At 44.2% G+C, this 21,228-nt stretch overlaps 1 protein-coding gene across 1 annotated transcript; it reads right to left on the bottom strand.

The window, feature by feature from the left end:
• Positions 1 to 3,400: 3,400 nt before the first annotated feature.
• cUnh8orf82 (chromosome Un C8orf82 homolog) lies at positions 3,401 to 21,013 on the bottom strand (the record flags this gene model as incomplete). Its single annotated transcript, XM_084308373.1, has 4 exons — positions 3,401 to 4,026; positions 20,541 to 20,589; positions 20,684 to 20,743; positions 20,987 to 21,013. Coding segments are annotated over 4 exons (762 nt in total), but the record flags the coding sequence as incomplete, so codon positions are not given.
• Between the last annotated feature and the right edge of the window lie 215 nt (positions 21,014 to 21,228).

The raw sequence follows: 21,228 nt of genomic DNA, 5'->3' as shown, positions 1-21,228 counted from the left end.
CAGGGCTGAGTCGTCCGCAAACAGGAACAAGTTGCAGTCACAGGCTGACGACATGTCATTTGCATAAATTAGGAAGAGTAGCGGTCCTAGTATGCTTCCTTGTGGAACACCACAGCTCACTGTGAGGGGGGGGGGATAGAGTACCGTTTACCTCTACCATCTGTTCTCTCCCCTCCAGGTAGGATTGCATCCAGCTCACTGATAAATCCAGCTAAAACCAATTGCTTTTAGCTTGTTCATCAGAATGGAGTGATTGACAGTGTCGAAGGCCTTTTGTAGGTCCAGCATGACCATGCCGCAGTATTTGCCCGCGTCCACCTCTTGTTTGATGTGGTCGTTCAAGAAGACCTCCATTTAATTCATTCAACCTCTTCGAAGTGACTTGGAAATGGCCAGAAATACAGAATTGTCAGCAATAAACAATGGGAAAGTAATAAAAGATCAAATAGTACTAACAGCTGTTGTCTATGTCCGACTACCATAATCCATAGAACTGATTTGACTACTTGTCTTTATCAGTACTTTATTTTATTTTCACAGATCAGTGTGTCAATGCCAATCTCTGTGCGCTTTGTACACAATAAGGGACATTCTACAAGCGATGACTCTTTAACAATACCAGATCTAGGCCCACTTTAGCTACGTAACGCTGTGGAATATTAGTAGATCAGATGTACCAGAGGTAGGGCTGCAGTAGCTAGACGGTGGTGGTTGTGTTGGTCTCTGTAGAAAGTTATCTCTTTGAATGTAAATGTATATTTGATTTGTCATTGTAATGGGAATTGTCACAATACTGCAATTGCTATGGGTGGGTACCGTTCAGTTTAAAGTAAGCAGCGCTTAATTTTACACAGATGTGCATTTAATGTGGAACTTAAGTTATGTCCAACACATATGTACGGAGTTTGAATGTCATTGTTTCAAATTCGATTTTTTTATAGAGCCGTGATGACCATAACTTTAGTATTATCTTTGTTCCTCAAGATAGATCTATTGACTGCGATTTGAGAACCTTTATTTTGGGAAGATCACAACCGGAAGTTCAAACGATTCTGCCGCTTGCTTGACGCAGGTGAAAAGCTAGTCTGAATAATTATCTCCTGACTATACGGATAACTGGAAATACAGTAAAAACAGTCAGGTATTTTTTTAGTCCAGTAAATGCAGCTAGTGGGTGTGGTAGAGTGTCTGTCGCCAGAGAAACAAATACGATGTAGTCATTCCAATTTGTATGTGACCTTATTATGTTACCTCCATAACATTGCATATTGCAGTCTGGCTGCACCACTATTATGAATCTGCCTCCATCGTTTATAACCCGTATGGTTTTGTGCAACAGGCAACAACTTCATCAAACGTTACGCAGGACACGTGTACCATTCAGGACAATTATGCTGCACCGGCGCTGAACTGAGTGGAATGATTATGTCTAATTATAACCACAGACTCACTCATTATCAAGTCAGGTGTGCAGGAGGGCTGGCTGAGGTCAAGCAGGCATTTTATTCTGCATAGAAGTTGCAACTAAATCGAATCACATATCCCACAATAGTCGTGCTGTATTCATGAGCCAATCATGAACACTGATCTCTCCACACACAAGCACACATGAACACACACACATACCACACATCCTCACTTGCACTCACACACACGCACTACAAAAATGCAACTTTAAGAAACATAACTGTACATTTGAACAATTATTGTATATAGTACTTTACCTTAATTCTTAAGCTTAGCATTGTATTTTATTCTTAATACTTTTTAGCATGTCTATTTTATTATTTGTATTTTTGCACAATTGAGGCGGGCATGGCCACCTTCATTTTACTACATGTCCTGTGTATGTACGTGACAAATACATATCTTGAATAAGTTGCTGTGCAGATCTATTGAGTTGCTATTACACAATACTTTTCAATTCATGAAGTGTCCCGATGCACAGGAGCTTTCCGTGCATTTCCACACTAAATATGAAACGATCATGAAATATAAAAGCACACCGCATCGCTGATGTTTAGTGGTGCGTTTATTTGACATTTGCAAAAGCGCCCAGCACTGAGCTTTGATCCAGCTCCTCCATTCAACAATTTATCATCTGATTAAAGTATTCAGACATCGTAAATCTCACCGCCCAGAGAAAACATGACCCCAGACTTGAGTAGTAAAGTGCAATGGGTTCAGTGCTATGCAATCAAAATAATCTTATACCCTACATTGCATCTGGATATATATATATATATATATATATATATATATATATATATATATATATATATATATATATATATTAATAGTGCTTGTAATTTAAGAGGTATAGTTAGTAAGTATATATATAGACCAAATTTCCCTCGGATGAATAAAGTATTTCTATTCTATTCAATATAATATATTATACTCCGACCTCACCATCCAACTGGTGGGTGAGGAAGGCAGCGCCACAAAACGTATCTAATTAATAGAGAGCTTTAGTCAAGCTGTCAAAACATACGCATGTGTCAGTACTAGGGAATGAAAATAGCAACGCTGCTTAGATATTTCCGGTTTCAAAAGTGTTTCAGGATTTACTACATCAAAATGTCATTATCATACCTCGGGGTGATATTTCTTAAAAGTGAAAACAGCTCCCCCTAGTGGCCTCCATAGCTGTTTTTCATTTTCAAAAAAATATCACCCCTAGGATTTTCACTCAGTATTGCCAAGTCTGGATGTCAGGATTCACTGACAATTTAGAGTCTAGACGTTCACCCGAGGCTCTACTGAATTAGATGGATGTTGTTTCGCAGTATTGCCTTCCTTTGGAAAATTCTACCAAGATAAATAATCTAATTGCTGTTCACCGCGTTGAACGTTGTGATAATGTCAAATGTGCTATCAGAACAAAACTCTGTTATTTTCAAATAGCATCCTCAAATATATAACATTTCATGTCGAGAGAAATTTGAGTTCATATTCGGTTGTCATCATACAGTGATATAATGTGCAACAATATCACTGTATCTTACCATTCCATCACAATAGGTTTCTGATATGATAAACGATAATATTGATATCGATATTGATAATAGGATTTCCCCCCCGATAAAAAAATCCTATAGTCAACCAAGAGCCACATCAAAACATGTCCGATACTAAAAAGAGACTAGATTTATTTGCGGCTGTTGTTGCATATTTGACAGAAGTATGTTAGATTCCTCTAACGGAGAAAAATGTATTATTATCTTGTACATTTTTGTCCAACGACCAGACAAATAGTCTTAAGTCCATTCTGTTCGGTAAGGGTCAGGTTATCGGTGCCTCCGTAACTTAACACTAGGGATGTCTTCGCTCCCTTTCATTAGAGACCTTCAGAGGGATTTAGCTTCGACAGGTATCCCTGTATCTTCTGCACACACCATCAGCCCACCCCTCCCTCCCCTGTGCCGTCCTCCTCCTCCTCCTTGGGGAACCACCTCGCCAGCTCATTGGTCAGCGTGTGTTTCCCCCCCGCCCACAGGAAGTGCACCGGCTGTCCCGATTGGCCCTGCCCTGGCGGGTAAAGGAAGAAGTTGCTGAGTTCGATGGCGAGGGCCGACCTCACCAGGCCGACGCCCCCAGTGCGCTCAGAGCAGGGGTGGTAGACGCGCCCGCTGGCGGGGTGCATGTAGAGGGCTTCCGGACAGAACGGCACCGACAGCTCGTCGCCACCCCAGCAGTAAGACAGCAGCTCTGGGGCTCCTCCTCCCTCGCTGGCTCCTCCTCCACCACTGGCTCCTCCTCCCCCGTCAGCCCCTCCTCCCGCACTGGCTCCTCCTCCTCCCTCACTGGCTCCTCCTCCCCCATTGGCTCCTCCTCCTCCCTCACTGGCTCCTGCTCCCCCGCTGGCTCCTTCCCGCAGCAGGTGGGTGAAGACGAGGGGCCGGTCGTCGCAGCGGATGAAGTTCCTCTCCCTCCCGCACAGAGACAGGAAGGGGAAGTCCTCCAGGTACCGTCCGCTCTGGTTGGCACGCAGCCGGTTGAAGAAGAAGACCAGGAACTTTTTATCTGACAAAAGAGAGGCGCATAGTTGTTGCAAAACTCAGCTATGTGAGGCTGTATTAAAAAGGTGCTGTAAGTGGTATTTATTTGTTAAAATAAGTGTTAAATAGCTCTACATTTCAACAGCCATCACTGATATAGAGTGTTTGGTCAGTAACATGGGTCTCCCAGTCCCTCCACTCTGCGGTAAACACAAAATACATCTGGTATCCCGTTCCACTTTATCCAATCAGAAAAGAGAACCCTAGATATTTGTACTTGTTTCAAGAAATCTTGCCAAGCCAAATTTGCTTACTGCACTGGTAAGATTATTTTACTTGTTTCAAGGACACATTTGCTTAAAACTGGATGAAGTGGGAATAATAGGATACCAGAAAACGTTTACTGCAGAGCAGAGCGACTGGAAGACCCATGTTACTGACCAGACGATCTATATCAGTGACGGCTGTCAGATGTAGAACAATTATTTTAATATGTAGACCACTTATTTTAACAAATACCAGACCAGACTGACAGCTTAACAGGTCGGATATGAATACTGTACAAAACACAGAAGCCATTAGCTACGGTTCATGAACACATAAAGTGAAGGTTCGGGATTTATATATATTTTTAGACCTGTTCTTTACGGCTAACCAAAATGTTTTCACCTCACTGTTTGTTGCGATAAGTTAGCAGCACCAGGTCATGTGCAGGATCACATCAGGTGATTAGAGAGAGAGCCAATAGCCTGTCATGTAAAGGCTAATAGGTTAATGACATGTTCTTGTTACCACTTCTCTACACAATGCGGCAATAGATTTGATTACTTTTGGAATGTTAATGACCTCAAGCCTCATGTTAGCATTTGTTAGAAGTACTAGTGCAATGAGGGATGCAACGTTTACTTTATTTCACATCCTTCCTAAGCTCTCAGTATCTGGGAGAGGAGGACAGTGTTGTTGGACCAGGCTAAACCTTCATTCCAACATATAGAGACAGAATGAGATTAATCACACAAGATAGGATGGATCTTTATTGGTCCCTGTGGGGACATTGGGGTGTCATAGCAGCAACAGGAGAGGGGAGGTACAGGCAGGATAATAACAATAAAATATAACAATACAAATTTAGTCTATATATATATACAAAAAAAAAAGATAAAAGATAAAGGTCTGATCTGCACTGCATAGCCATCAACAATATTACTATGGTCATATGTATAGCCCACCCTGGTATAATAGACTCACTCTATCCTAAGTCAACCCCAGGTACAAATATATATATATATATATATTATATAACTTATAGCTCATAGGAATAATGGTGGCCTGGACTAAATTAATCATGTCCCGACCCATCCTAATGTCAATGATTGAGTTGATGATTCAATGTGGATATATTGAGTAGGCCTGTCATAGAACGGTATGAAAGTTGAACTTAACCCACCCTCTTGGAGAGAAGTATTCCATGTCAGCTGATTATGAAACACCTTTTACTAACCCCTTTCCTGTTTTGGTCTTTTTGGAGGTCTTACTATACCAACTTAAAGTTGCATTTCACCAAAAATAAAAATAATTGTTGTGAGCAGTTTCTTGTAGGAACTATTTTCTACCGAACTACCCCATAATAATGAATGAGAAATTCATGTATTGGGAGTGACAGGCATCGCTGTGGCAGATATTAAAGAAAATAAAAATAAAAAAAATAAAAATAAAGCAAATCACACCAAAACTATCTGGATAGATAAGATAGCACTCCGGATAAGGAGGGAAATATGTTTATTTTGGGTGAAATGGCCCTTTGACAGTGTTTTCTATGTGGAAATTGGCCATGTGACCAGTTTGCCATGTGCAGATGGAGTACAACCACTGTTTACCGTAATACAAGGCACGTGACTTGAGGTTACGCAGTCAGCTCAAGTAGTTAATCATCTTCCCTTTATTCATTTGCTTAGATTCTTTGTACACGTGATCTCAAGAAGGTGCTGAATGAGCTCAGTGGCAGGTTTTCATGTCTGGTAATTTTTAGTATGGTGTTATTCACAGACAAAAAAAAAGAAAAATCATAATTTATATTCTCCTTTGTTTCATCACAATTTACTCAAGCCTAGTAACAGACACAATATTTCTGACACTGGGGATACATTCCCTGAGATCAATAGATGTCCCTAGATACCAAGAACATGAAAATGGACCTTGTAGAAGTGGAGCGATCTTCCATTACTTAGGTATGTATTTTAGACGGATTTTCTGAAAATAGGGCTTAGTTAGTTAGTTAGTTAGTTAGTTAGTTAGTTGGTTAGTTGGTTAGTTGGTTAGTTGGATAGTTGGATAGTTGGATAGTTGGATAGTTGGATAGATGGATAGATGGATAGATGGATAGATGGATAGATGGATAGATGGATAGATGGATAGATGGATAGATGGATAGATGGATAGATGGATAGATGGATAGATAGATATATTCAAGCAACGATTCGATGCATCATGAAATCTCTTCATTTTACATTTACATTTATTGTTTAAAAGAATCCCCATTAGCTGTCAGTGTCACCTAAGTGGCGAGCTAGTCTTCCTGGGGTCCACACAGAAAGACAACAGAAAACACAAAACATAACAACATGAGATACATATGACAATCACAATTAACAATGATAATCTAAAAACAGTAAAACATTGTAGACATCATTATCAACATCAGAATATTTTGCTCACATATTTAAGTAGTGCATTCTCAGGTGGTATTTGAAAGACACTTTACTATTCAATTTACTTATGTTCAGTGGGCAGTTATTCCAATGATTGATGGCACGATAAACAACAGTCCTCTTTAAAGCATTTGATTTTGGACGTGGTAACATAATCTGTCCATCATCAGCTGACCTAGTAAAATAAGAATGAACCTGACTGCATCTGACAATTTGTTTGTATAAGAAAACAGGTTGAGACGAAAAGACAGTGTTCCTGAAAATTTTTACTGTGTTGAAAACCAGCCTATTCTCTACCGTTAACCATGAGAGTTGCCGGTGCATAGTGATGGTGTTTGTTCTCATGGAACAATGTAAGACTAACCTTGCAGCTCTGTTCTGGGCCGTTTGCAATTTCTTTAGTTGACCTTTGGATGCAGAGGACCATACTGGTGCACAATAATCTAGGTGACATAAAATTAAAGATTTCGCCACCTGTCCCACAATATATGTAGGGACATAAGAAAGACATTTCCTCACCATGGAGATACCACTCCCCATCTTCTTCACTATGGTATCAATGTGTTCTGCCCATGACAGCTGGCTATCAATTATTATGCCCAGTAATTTTACTTTATTTACCTGTTCTATTTAAGTTCTGTACGACAAGTCATCAGGAAGGGTACAACTCTATCAGCTGAGTAACAATGTTCATCAAAGTGTTGCGTGCTACAGTGTAGGTTAGTTTATTAGGACAAGTGCATGACAGTAAGGTTAGTTAGGGTTAGATTATTATTATTATCATTTGACCACGATTCGTTTAGATTCATTTTCGATAATTTTCTATCAGTTAATTCCCCCAAGAAATTTGAATACACAAATGTGGCTGGGGGAACTGATTCACTCAGCATGAATGGACTATAGGTCAATAAAAACAATACACAAAAAAATAATAATAATAATTAATTTCGATTATAATCGATTCTAACATTTTCAAATCTATGCAGTTGAATCGTCACATTAGAATCGATGCATTTCTATTAATCGATGCATCGTTACACCCCTAATAGATAGATAGATAGATAGATAGATAGAGAGATCTTTATTGATATTGAACATATATACAAGTATAGGCTTACCATTATCAAAAGGATAAAAACGCAAGAAAGCTTACAGCTTATTTCCATTGCGGTCCTTCAGATGTCTGTGAGTTATATGCACTGGTGAGTGTATGCCTGGATGTGTGTAGGTGTATGAGACTAGTATGAGTGAATGATACAACATGCACTTGTCAGAGCCTGTGGGTGTGCCCACCACGCAGGTGGGAGGTAAACATAGGGAGATAAATATACAGTATAAAAAATAAGACAATTAATATATTAAAAATATACCCCTCAAAACCTAATAAAATACATTAAAATTAAATAAAATCAACTAAGATAAATAAAAAATTATTAAACCCAGGTTCTGCTTCTCCTGATTCAGCTCTTGACTTTGATTTTAAAAGAGGAATAGGGGCTAATTAACTTAATGTCTGCTGGTAGCCTATTCCAATCTACTGCTGCAGAGTACAGGAATTAATTCTGACCAATGCATCTATTGCATTATACTGGGACCAGATCTGTAGGGCTCCCTCTAGTGCCGTGACCATGTACGTCACTGACCTTGGTGAAGTAGTTTCTGAGGTAGTTTGGAACAACATTACTTACTATCCTGTGGACTATGCTGAGTTTGATTTGAGTTACTCACTCATCTACTCTGAGCCACTTGAGGCTGTCGAAATGAGACTGTAGTAGGCGAGTCCTGGGATGCAACTGTAAAATGAGTCTAATTCATTTATTTTGTGCGGTCTGCACTGCAGCCTATTCTTCAGTGACACTGTGATGCTGGTGTGATTGATTGATTGATTGAAAACTTTATTAACAGATTGCAGAATGGGTACAATACAGTACAGCTCAATACACACAATTGTTAAGGGGATGCAGACCAGAGAAAGATTTTCGTCTTGTTTACATCAGGGTCCCCCATTTTCAATTCATCAGGACATATATGACATACATGACATACAGATAGTCAGTACTGCTACATCTATACATTTATGACATACCAGATTTGCAAATACAGTACTGTTTGTGATACAGAAGGAGTCAAGAAAAGGGAGTATATACATTTGACGTAGAAACTGTACATTGGAGGAGGTTGGGTGGGGTTGTGTGGGGGGGGGTTGGGTACATTGGGATATTGACAACCATACTGGGTAATTTACATTGGAGGTGGTTGGGGGGGGGGGGGGGGGAAACACTGTATAAACAAGCAAAACTGTACATTGAGGGGGGGGGGGGGAGACACTGTACAAACAAGCAAAATTGTACATTGGACTATTGACAAAACCATACTAGGTAAATGACTGTACATTGGAGGGGGTTGGGTTAGGACATTTACAGGGGCCAGTTTTGAATTGCAGTCTCCCGTAGGTGTCCCTTGAGAGTGGTTTTGAAAGTGGGTAGTGATCCACATTCCTTTACAGCTTTGGGTAGGGCGTTCCACATTGATGTGGCATAATTTCGAAACGTGTTTAGTCCCTTATTTCAGCCGAATCTGGGTTTAACATGATTTGTGGCGCTCCCTCTGGTGTTGTGATTGTGGTATTCACTGACCTTTGGGAAGTATTTTGACATGTACATGGGTACCTTGGTCATGTAGTGTATCTTGTAGACCAGGCCCATTGCAAGTTGCTGTACTCTGTCGTCTACTCTAAGCCATCCTAGGTTGTCAAAGTGGGCAGGGGTGAGGTGGGTTCTAGGAGTAAGGTCAAGCAGTAGTCTGACCAGTTTGTTTTGAGATGTTTGTCATTTTGTTTTTAGCGCCTTTGAGGTGCTTTGGTACCATGAGGTGCAAGCATAGTCGTAGTACCCTTGAATGAGTGCTCCTGCCAGAGTCTTCAGGGTATTCTTGTTTACCAGAGAGGAGATCCGGTACAAGAATCGAGTTCGTTGGTTGACTTTTTTTATTACATTGGATGCCATTTTGTCACAGGAGAGATTAGCCTCTAGGATGGAACCCAGGTAGGTAATTTCATCTTTCCTTGTGACAATATTGTCACCCACTGTAACTGAGAAGCCGTCGGTCTTGCTGAGTTTGTTATTTGTTATGTACCAGGAGGAACATGCATAATCAAATTGGCATTGAACCAGGGCCCCGCTAGGATTTCCATTGCTGACCTGTTTCCATACGTTGAAATCCTAGTGAGGAATTTTACTCTCTGGTTGATCTTAGTGGCTACCCTTTGTGCCATGCTCTCTCCTGATAGGGTGTTGTCCAGAACACAGTCCAAGTAGGTGACCTCCTCTCTGGCTGAGACCTCCATGTCTCCCACCACTATCCTAAACCCAGGAGACCTCCTCAATCTAATGGCGGAACCAAAGAGGATAGCTTCAGTCTTCCCTAGGTGAAGGGATAGCCTATTATCAACCAGCCAGTGACTGATCTTTAGTAGCTCACGGCTGAGTGCTCCTTCTACCTCCCCTTTATCCTGATGGGAGACCAGGAGAGCAGCATCATCCACAAAAATAAATATATTACAGTTACAGGCTGTGTTGTAAATTCCCCACTATTTTTCATACTGTGTATTATTATTTCCATTCAGGCATTATAATTTCTTGTTTCTGTTTATGCGTTACAGAAAACCACTCTGAAACACCACCAGTTTGAGAGATCACTCTCAACAGAATACAAATACAAAAGGACTGTTCTCTTGACTCTTGTGTCCGCTCTCTGACCGGGGTACGCTGTTGTGGATGAAGTGGCTCCAGCAAACATTGCAAACCACATTATATCTTCAATATTGGTCCTTCTAGCCGGAGAACTTCACCCACAACAGTGCCATGGACACGCAGAGCACAGCAGCAGATGCAAATGGAAAACGAGGAGGAAGGCTGCGACAGCTTCCAGCACACCGGCAAGGCTATCTGGTTAGCTTACCACAGTCCCTCATGCCTAATACTGCACCGCCTCTACCAGATGACAGCGAAGGTGCCACTGCACAGCAGCTGTGGTCACTCAGCCTGCAGACAGAGTTTGCAGCTACAGGTGACCAGCTCCACACTGCGCTCGGGCCCACCGGGCCAAAGGCAGCAAGCCTACATGTCGACTCAGTCTCTACCGCCGACAGTAACCTTTGCACCGCTGTTCGGGGCAGCTCCGAGGCCCCCAGCCCCCACCGCGATGAGTCTGGTCATGCCACAGTCCGACTTCCAGGTGATGCAAGCAGTGGGTCACGTGGGCCAGCAAATGCCAACGGTACCAAGTTACCAGCCTACCTACCGGTCAAACCAGCCTGTGTCATCAATTGTGGGGAGCAGGCATGGCAGCACACCAGCGGCCGCACAGACCCGGTATGAGTTTACTCCGATGAGATCTGCATATCAAGCGTATCAATATACCACAGCTACGCCTGCGCAGCCTAACTATCAACTCCAGACTGCAACAGCGCTCTACCCTGCACAACGGTTACCCACTGCAACTGCTCTCCAGCCAGTGGGCCAACATACAGCAGGTGCACCTCAGCAGTCTACCCATCAACTACCCTCCTGGACAGCGGCATGTTCACCATACACAACCGCTGTTGCAGCAGCGAGGGCATATCAGCATCCACCAATCATCACTGCTCAGCAAGTGTACCAAGCATTGCCGCACCAACTGAGCCACCATCCACAACCAGTGTATCAGCCTCAGCCTGCTCCATCGACTCAGCCAGCCCATCAGCTGGTGCATCCAACACCCGGTCCAGCACCCTATTATCATGTAGCAGTTCCACCGGTCCAGTATGTCCATCAGCCCCAGTATACAGCACTACAGGATCCATACGCTCTCCAGCCTCCCAGGCAGCCAGTCCCTGTACCTAAACTGGTCCATGACAGCGAGAGAGAGTTCACAGACCTTAAGATGACGCTGGACCACCTACTCGATGCCCACACTGAACTTTCTGAGCACTACAAGTACCGTGTACTTATGGAGCAGCTGGTTCTAGATGAGGCTAAGCTGTTAGCCCAGTCCTGCAGGCATTATGCGCAACCCTACACCGCCGCCATGCAGGCCTTGCAGCGGCAATATGGACAGCCATATCAGCTTGCACAAAGCGAGATTGCCGCACTACTGAACGCTCCTGATCTCAAAGCAGGGGATACCAAAGCCTTCCAGAGCTTCGCCCTTAGCATCGACTTGCTAGTGGGAATGCTGACATCGCTGGAAGGACCTAACGGGATGGAAGTCAGGTCGACCGGCCATGTGGACCGGCTCCTTAGTAAGCTCCCTATGCAAGTGAGGGACGGCTTTGTGGAGCACCTACTGGCTCAAGGTCGCCTCAACACGACTAGCCTAAACCCGTACAACCTTCGAGACCTCACAGACTGGCTCAGGGTAAAGGCCGAAGCTCAAAGACTGTCAGAGAGAATGGCACAGCACCATCGGATGGAAGGGACACAGTTCTCTAACAGAGACAAGCAAGTTCCCCCACCCAGACCTTGCAACCAGCCTTTCTCGGTTTATTACGGCTCCGCCAAGCCTAAACAAGACAGCCACCAGCCTGTTGAGACATCTCAATCAGAAGCCAAGAAGCAGAAGTTCAAGAGGATGTGTCTCTTCTGTAGAAGTGCCGAGCACTACCTATCGCAGTGTCCAGACATTGTCCAATGCTCGCCGGGAAAGGTTGAGAAGTGGATAGCAAATGGCAAACGTTGTCGTAATTGCGGTCGTACCAGCCATGAGCAAGATGCCTGCACCTTGAGGAAAGCATGCAGTGAGTGCCAGGAGGTCCACCTCAGAGTTCTCCATGCCATCGCCAAGCCGGGTCCCCGTGCCTACCTCATCACACCAAAGGATGGTGCCTCACTCTCCAACTCCAAACAAGGAGGAAAGGTGTACCTTAAGGTGGTGCCAATCATTATTACTAATGGGAGCAAGTCACTGCACACTTATGCGATCCTAGATGATGGAGCTGAACGCACGATAATACTGCCAGCTGCCAAGACGTGGTTCGCCTCACTGGCAAGTCGGTAGACTTTCATGTGGCCTCCCTGACTCATCCTTCTGAACAGTACCTGGTGAAGGGTGCCTTCACAGCGGGTCGACTAGCCCCGTCGGAGCAGAGTTACCCTGTGACTGCACTTCAGAAGCGCTATCGCCACTTACGGGGGCTCCAGCTGCAGGACTTTGGTAGAGTGCATCCACTACTGCTAATTGGTGCAGATTGCACCCACCTGATCACACCCAGAGAACCCATCAGATTCGGCCCCAAAGGTGGACCCGCAGCCGTTCACACAGCGCTCGGCTGGGCACTCCAAGGCCCAGATGATCTCATATCTCATGCTACTTTACATCTCTCAAGCCTGCACCGGAGGCCTTCGATCAACACGTCGAACATCTCCGGCAGCTTGATGTGCTTCCATTCCGAAGTGAAAAGCTAGCAGTAAGGTCCTGTCTGGACCACGAGGCTGTGGGCATCCTGGAAGCATGCATCGAGAGGGTGAAGGTTGGTGACACATTCCGGTACACCACGCCTCTGCTCCGCGTAAAGGACACGCCACCACTGAAAGCCGCTGCCGAAGCAGTTAGGCCAATGCTCCGTAGCACAGAGCGACAACGGGTAGAAGATCCAGCTATGGCTAACATCTATGGAGCAGAGATCCAAAATCTCATCGACGGAGGAGTTACCAAGCTGGGTAAAGAAGAGGTGAATAAGTCTGATGAGTCATGGTTCACCCATCACGGGGCGGCGGCCGACTCCTATTTACCGCAACCTGACCTGCACAACACAGACATCTTCCTGCTGAAGACCAGCCAGGCGGATTGCTTCCCAGAGGAACTTAAGTGCGTCCGAGCTGGTGGATGCTCTTGTCACAAGGACACCTCCTGTTCCACTGACATCCACCCCATAGTTCTCGATCCTGGCCATGCCGTGACTAAACTCATCGAGGATGTAGATGCCCGCCTACTCCACCCAGGGCCCGATAGGGTCTTCGCAGAGATCAGGCACCAGTACTGGGTCCTGTGGAGAAGACGGGCCATCAAGCCTCATCAGAGGACCTGCACAGGATGTAGGAAGTGGAGGTGGAAGCCGGTGGTTCCAATGATGGCAGACTTACCTCCTGCCCGTTTGCGGCCCCTTAAGCCACCAGTATGTGTTGTCAGACATCGCGGATCTGGACCCTGTGACACCAAACAGGTTGCTGATGGGGCGGCGGGACGCCTCCCTGCCACAAGTGTCCTACGCTACCGACCCGACTGTGGCAAATGATGGCGACAATCAGAGACCTCAGTAGCCACTTAGGGAATTTTAGTCGTTTACATAATAGCTATGCTATTCTGGGGGCGGCTGTTGTAAATTCCCCACTATTTTTCATACTGTGTATTATTATTTCAATTCAGGCATTACTTTGGACAGCCCAGGGTATTCTTGTTCCTAGTCAGGCATCTCTCCAGACAGCCCAAGGGACCTTAGTCTGTTAATTAAATACAGGTGGTGAATTGCCAGCACCTGTGTTTCCATTTGCAGACTGAGAGTGCGTCCTTGAGGAAGTAAGTAATCACCAGCTTCCAAAATGTAATGCCTGTGGTTTATGCTAGGTAAATGTCATATGTAGCCTGCATTGTGTGTTGTTGGGGTGCTGTGATTCATGTGTATGATTATGGCTTGGGGTTTGCTGCTTTGTGTTGTGTTTGGTCCGGGCCGCTAATTGAGCTAGTGCTAGCCAGCTGGCTATGCTATATGGTATTTCCATTGGCATGTCAGCACTGGCGCTGGCTCGGTTGGCCGCATGGGCCGGGCATGGCACGGGGTAGCAACTAGCCGTGGTCGTGCATATGGGTCACCTAGCGGCCTAATGCAGGCAGTGGATAGTGCATGAATCTCAATTCCTTCTATGCGAGGTTTGAGGCTGTGAATAACAACACCAGCCCACAAACCACGGCAATGGGGGGGGGGGTCTGCTGATGGAGACTCAGTGTTCAGGGTAACAGAGCATGAGGTGAGACGGATCTTTAAAAAAGTGAATATCAGGAAGGCAGCAGGACCGGACGGCATCCCCGGCCGTGTCCTAAAAGTCTGTGCCGACCAACTGGCCCCGGTATTCACTGACATCTTCAACCTGTCCTTGGAACAGGCTGTCATCCCCACCTGTCTGAAGAAGTCCACCATCATCCCTGTACCCAAAAAATCTACGCCCGCTTGCCTCAACGACTACCGCCCTGTAGCCCTCACCTCCATAGCCATGAAGTGCTTTGAGAAGCTAGTGAAGGGCTACATCTGTTCCTCCCTCCCCATCAACCTGGACCCTCTGCAATTTGCATATAGCCCCAACAGGTCCACGGAGGACGCCATAGCCCATGTGCTGCACACAGCAGCATCACACCTGGACAAGAGGCAGGGGAACTATGTGAGAATGCTGTTCATCGACTACAGCTCAGCATTCAATACCATAGTCCCCTCCAAACTCATAGCCAAGCTCAGGGACCTGGGCTTGAACTATGACCTCTGCCAGTGGGTCTTGGACTTCCTGACGGGCAGACCCCAGGTGGTAAGAGCCGGCAACTGCACCTCCTCATCCATCACGCTCAACATAGGGGCCCCCCAGGGCTGTGTTCTGAGCCCCCTCCTCTACTCCCTGTACACACATGACTGCGTAGCACAGCGGAACAACAACACCATCATCAAATTTGCTGATGACACAGTAGTGGTGGGCCTGATCTCTGCCAACGACGAAAGGGCCTACCTGGAAGAGGTAGAGAACCTGTCACAGTGGTGTCAGGAGAACTGCCTCTCCCTGAACGTCAGCAAAACAAAAGAGATGATTGTGGACTTCAGGAGGTCGGGGGTCAAGGACTACAGCCCCCTCAGCATCGACGGGGCACCGGTTGAGAGAGTGAACAGTTTCAAGTACCTCGGAGCCCACATATCCGAGGACTTGACATGGACCACACACATTGACAGTGTTGTGAAGAAGGCACGACAACGCCTCTACTTCCTCAGGCGCCTAAGGAAGTTCCAAGTCAGTCAGAAGATCCTTAGGAACTTCTACTCATGTACAATAGAGAGCATCCTGACCGGCAACATCACCTCCTGGTTTGGGAATAGCACTGCACAAGACCGTAGCAGACTACAAAGAGTGACACGTTCAGCCGAACGCACAATTGGAGGGGGGCTTCCCACCCTCCAGAACATTTACAACAAGCGGTGCAAGGGGAAGGCTAAGAGAATTATTAAGGACTCGAGCCACCCGAACAACTGCCTCTTTGAACTGCTGCGGTCAGGCAAGCGATACCGGAGTCTTAAGGCGAGCACAGAAAGACTCAGAAGAAGCTTCTATCCCCAGGCCATCAGGCTGCTAAACGAACAATAATCGCTAAACGAACAATAATCACTATGCAACAAAATGCACACAGCACACACACCCACACTCACTCAAACAAACAACACACTGCAGCACCCACTCTCCACACTTTAGATCACACAAACACACTTACACTTTATATTTATTGATAAAGGATTTGCACTACAACTCGTACACCTACTGTGAATTGTACCTAAATTGCACCTCGTCCCATTTCTCCATTTCTGCCTTGCACTATATAGTATTGTATATTAGTACACTGCACAGTATTGTATATTGTATGGTAACTACGTCTATTCTGCATCGAACATTGTACATATGTCTAAACTGAACACTGTGACCTAATTTTTTTACTTCTAATTTTACTATGTTATTTTATTTCATACTTATCTTGTCTTGCACAGTCTCTGGAGCGCAACAGTAAGAAGCATTTTGTACAAAAGTATTCTGTACTTCTGTATGACAACTATTAAAGAAACTTGAAACTTGATGCATATGACCTTTACCTCTGCTAATTATGTATTGCTAATTATGTATTATAATTTCTTGTTTCTGTTTATGTGTTACAGAAAACCACTCTGAAACACCACCAGGGCCCTATTCCCCGTACCTGGCTAACTGAGTTAGCCGGATAATTTTCAGCATAGCTTGACTTAAGCCAGACATTTCTGTTCCCCGACGTCGGATTTTCTAAATCGCCATGGTAACAGATCAGAAAGTTTGAACCTGGTCCGGAGCAGGGTTTAGTTCAGTTAGCTGGATGAACCATGGCCACACCCTCGCAAAGAAGTGCCAGCTCGCTTCCTGAAATAATTACCACAGTGTAGATCTGCATTATACCATTCTAAATTATGTTTTTGTGCTTCGTTTTCCTAGAGGGGGCGTTTGAAATGTAAAAGAATAGACCTAAATGCTGATAATAAATCATATTCAGCCTATAGATTTACTTTGTCCTAAATAAAATAATGCGCGTCATATACGGCGCTCGGAGTCGCGATACACACTGCATGTGGTTATTTTAATAACGGCGTATTGCAAATGTGAATCCCGCAGGGATATTTTTAATGAATGAAACCTATCGGCCGTTTGGCTCTGATTAGTTTCATATATTCTCCGCTGTAGATTTGCTTAACGGAGCGCCCGGATTGTGTTTCATTCAAGCATAAAATTGAAGTGTCTATGCGTGGATTGTGGTCTTTGTGGATTATGAATTACGAGGAATCTGAGGATTGTTGAATTGTATCATCACTCACACGTTATTGTGATATTGTAACTGGGATTAAAATGTCTGAGATGCGCCGTTTGACGGATTTGAGCAATTGAATGAGCCGTTGACGTCACATTAATGCATTTGAGAAAATGCATTTATCTGTTCAAGCACTGTTATCTGATGATGAACATGCATCACTGGTATAAACCAAAGGTTAATCAATTCAATGCATATGGATTATGTCCGAAACAGATTAAAACCTGATTAATAGTGAAACTGTATAGCCGGCTCCAAGCCTCTGTTATTTCGGGGGTCGCGCCTTGAAAATTGTATTATATATAAAGTACATGTTACCTAAGCCGAGCGCATACAGTGCAGATATCCTCATAAGCATCTATTAATTCTTATCAATTAGATACTCTTTGGGCTTGTTTGTATCTACTTATTCTGAAAGAGTTTAACTAATTATTTTTAGGGATGCACGATATTGATTTTTTGACACCGATACCGATAACTTTATGCTCCTCAAGCCGATACCAATAACCGATATTTATTGTATTATAATATTTTTTTTAACTATATATATATATATATATATTTTTTTTTATCAATTTTTTTTTTTTTTTAGTATTTATAAGCTCCGACGTCATCGGTACTGCTATCGGTACTCGAGAAATTATGGATGTTTTTTTTTAGGAATTTAAACGTCGCAAACTAATCTTGTTGGCCGTTGTCTATATCTCTCCTGCCTCTGTGTCTCTGCCTGCGCGGGGAGCGGGCTGTGCTGTGCTCTCTCCTCTCTTCCCCTCCCACACACACACACACACACACACACACACACTGGTGCTGCGCTGCCAAGTACAGACAGCTCTGCTCTCATAATGGCGGACAGAACGAAACATTCAAAAGTATGGGTCTATTTTACTAAAGTCGATGCTGACAACGCTCGTTGCCACAAGTGCAACAAGACATTTGCCAGTAATGTATAAGCGCTGGTACTTGTCAATGTGGCTGGCGGGGAGATAACGTTAGCTCCGAGTAGAGTAATGGCTGACAATCCGGAGGTAAATAAACGAACGAGAGCTTCTGATTGGTGGTAAGAAGAAGAGGTGGGTGCAAGCCGTGGGACATAATTGGCAGATCGACTGTCTGTCTCCGAATGTAACGTGACTACGTCACAGCCAAGAAAGGGAGCGCTGGATTTGTGAAAAACTCCCTGTTCCTAAACCACACGCTATCAGTTTTACCACAGTACTGGCAAAACGGGAGGAGGCTATAATAAAAACAAGCGCCCTTCATCCAAATCCACCCACACCGGATTTCTTTTAACCAAAAAATTTATTATATGTTATCGGAGCTATCAATAACGTTATCGGGTTTATCGGGATGACGTCATAATTGCTGATATCGGCCCGATAATTATCGGCCCGATAATTATCGTGCATCCCTAATTATTTTCGCTAGCAATAGATCTCATTCCATTATTCATTCCATTATTTAAGCCTACTGCCATCAGGCACATTTAAAGAAATATAATCTGATTGATTGGGGTAATGAGGGATTTAACATTAGCCTATAGATTATGCATTTAACCTGTCGGCGAGGCTATTGAGCCGTATGTATTGTACCCATTCTGCAATATGTTAATAAAGTTTTAAATCAATCAATCAATCAATGCCGTTAGAAAATCAGGATTTCTGCGATCGACACCTGCTGTCTTTTCAGCTGAGGCGGCCGCGCGCACTTATCCTGAGCATAAAGTCTGGTTCGAATGAACAAGACTGAATCCACCTTCGAGGAACAGGGAAAGCGCGGATTCAAACATCAGGTTAATTGAATCTGGATAATGGGACTTTTGATAGACTTAGTTGAACCAGGTACGGGGAATAGGGCCCAGTTTGAGAGATCACTCAACAACAGAATCCTAAAATAAAAATACAAAAGGACTGTTCCCTTGACTCTTGTGTCCGCTCTGACCGGGGTACGCTGTTGTGGATGAAGTGGCTCCAGCAAACATTGCAAACAACATTATATCTTCAATAGGCTGACTTCATGTCATTCACATATATGATTTAATAAAAATCAGGTGGTGATGCAGATTTGTGTCCCAGGCGATATCTAGCTATATTCAGTGCATTGTTGTCGTTTAATCTGCCTGAGATCGACTCTGTTTACAAGACATTGTTTTCCTATCCTTGGAAAGAAAGCAAGCTTTTGGTCTGACCCCACAAGGAAGCAGCTATTTTAGGTTTAGAGTAAGGGGGTACATTAGGGTAAGGGCCCAGGGTATGTTAGGGTAAGGGGGGTAGGTTAGGGTGAGGGAATTAATTAAATGCCCACACATTAAATGAAAACGTGGCTGTGAATGAATGAATGAGAACTTTATTTAACAGATTGCAGAATGGGTACAATACAGTACGGCTCAATACACATTGTTAAGGGGTTGCAGACCAGAGAAAGATGTTTGTCTTGTTTACATCAGGGTCCCCCATTTTCAATTCATAGTAACATTAATGACATACAAGACATCATGACATTTATGGCATAGGGACATACATGCATGACATACAGGTATATAGTACTGTTACATTTGTGACTATAATTATAATAATTTATAATTTAGGACCTGCTCCGAGGTCATCAATTGGCACACATGCGATGCATGCATGCAATTCGTATCTGCGATTAACCCATCCCGTCGTCCTTCCCCCCCAAGGGCAGCCGGGAGCAGACAGGCGTCAACGTGAGCCGCGCCAGGGGACCAATCCAAGTGCTCCTGTCCGTCTTCGTCAAGGACGCCACAGCGTTAGCAATCTTGTTGTTGTGCATGTTTTTCCATTGGGTTTATCTTATCGGGGGGAAACCCTTGCGAGCACGGGGAGAACATGCAAACTCCACACAGAAAGGCCTGGGAGATACCCCACCTGGGTAACTGGCATCATGGAAACCTGGTCCCCAAGCGGGAATCGAACCCTGGACCTTCTTGCTGTGAGGCGACAGTGTTAACCACTACACCACTGTGCCGCTGTAACATATACGATATGCAAATATACAGTAATAATGAATGAATGAAAACTTTAACAGATTGCAGAATGGGTACAGTACAGCTCAATACACACAATTGTTAAGGGGATGCAGACCAAAGACGTTTGTCTTGTTTACATCAGGGTCCCCCATTTTCAATTCATACCCATAGATCCTAACAGAGATGTGTGTGTGTGCGTGTGTGTGTGTGTATATATAACCCCAGCTTTACCTTTGAAGCAGGTGACAAAGTTCTTCACTTTAGTGTCATCAAGGAACAGCTGGAAGTGAACAAGAAGTGAACTCGTGTTAGGAGATCCTTGATAATAACGCACTATGGCAACTTGCGAGATGAACTTGGATGTAATCATTCACCTGTCCTTGATGGTCAATGTAGTAGAAGTACTCCCGGATGCGGGGCTCGGGGCTCTGGCCCTGGATATAGCCGACAGCCCGTGAAGAACCACAGTGGGATGATAAGGGCAGCACAGTGATATTATTATTATTACACAGATACCGCAAACCCTTCAGCCCACCGCGACTGAGAGCCAACGTCGGATGGTACCACATAGTTTGCCACTCTGACAGCCCAGCTGTTACAACAAAAACAAATATAAATCCGCCCAGAAACACGAAAGATAGAGCGAATATTAGTTGAATATCTGATCTGTATGTCACCTGAGAGTGGCCGCTGTCATGTTGTTGTTAAACAGTGCAGTGTGTTTCAGACCGGAAGTGCTTTGCTGTCGCAAAGTTAAATCTATTTATGACTGCTGCCACCTAGTGGACACAGTCATTCAATTCAGAGTTGTTTTTTCAAGTTTCTTTAATAGTAGTCATAGTAAAATACAGAATATTTTTCCATTAAATGCTTTTTTTGTATGGGCTCCTAAGAGTGCTAGATAAAATAGATTAAAAAA

Source organism: Notolepis coatsorum (genome assembly GCF_963971535.1).
Source record: "Notolepis coatsorum genome assembly, chromosome: 2".
Lineage (NCBI taxonomy): Eukaryota > Metazoa > Chordata > Actinopteri > Aulopiformes > Paralepididae > Notolepis > Notolepis coatsorum.
The sequence above is the reverse complement of the archived record's forward strand: the minus strand, read 5'-3'. Positions and strand labels throughout refer to the sequence as shown.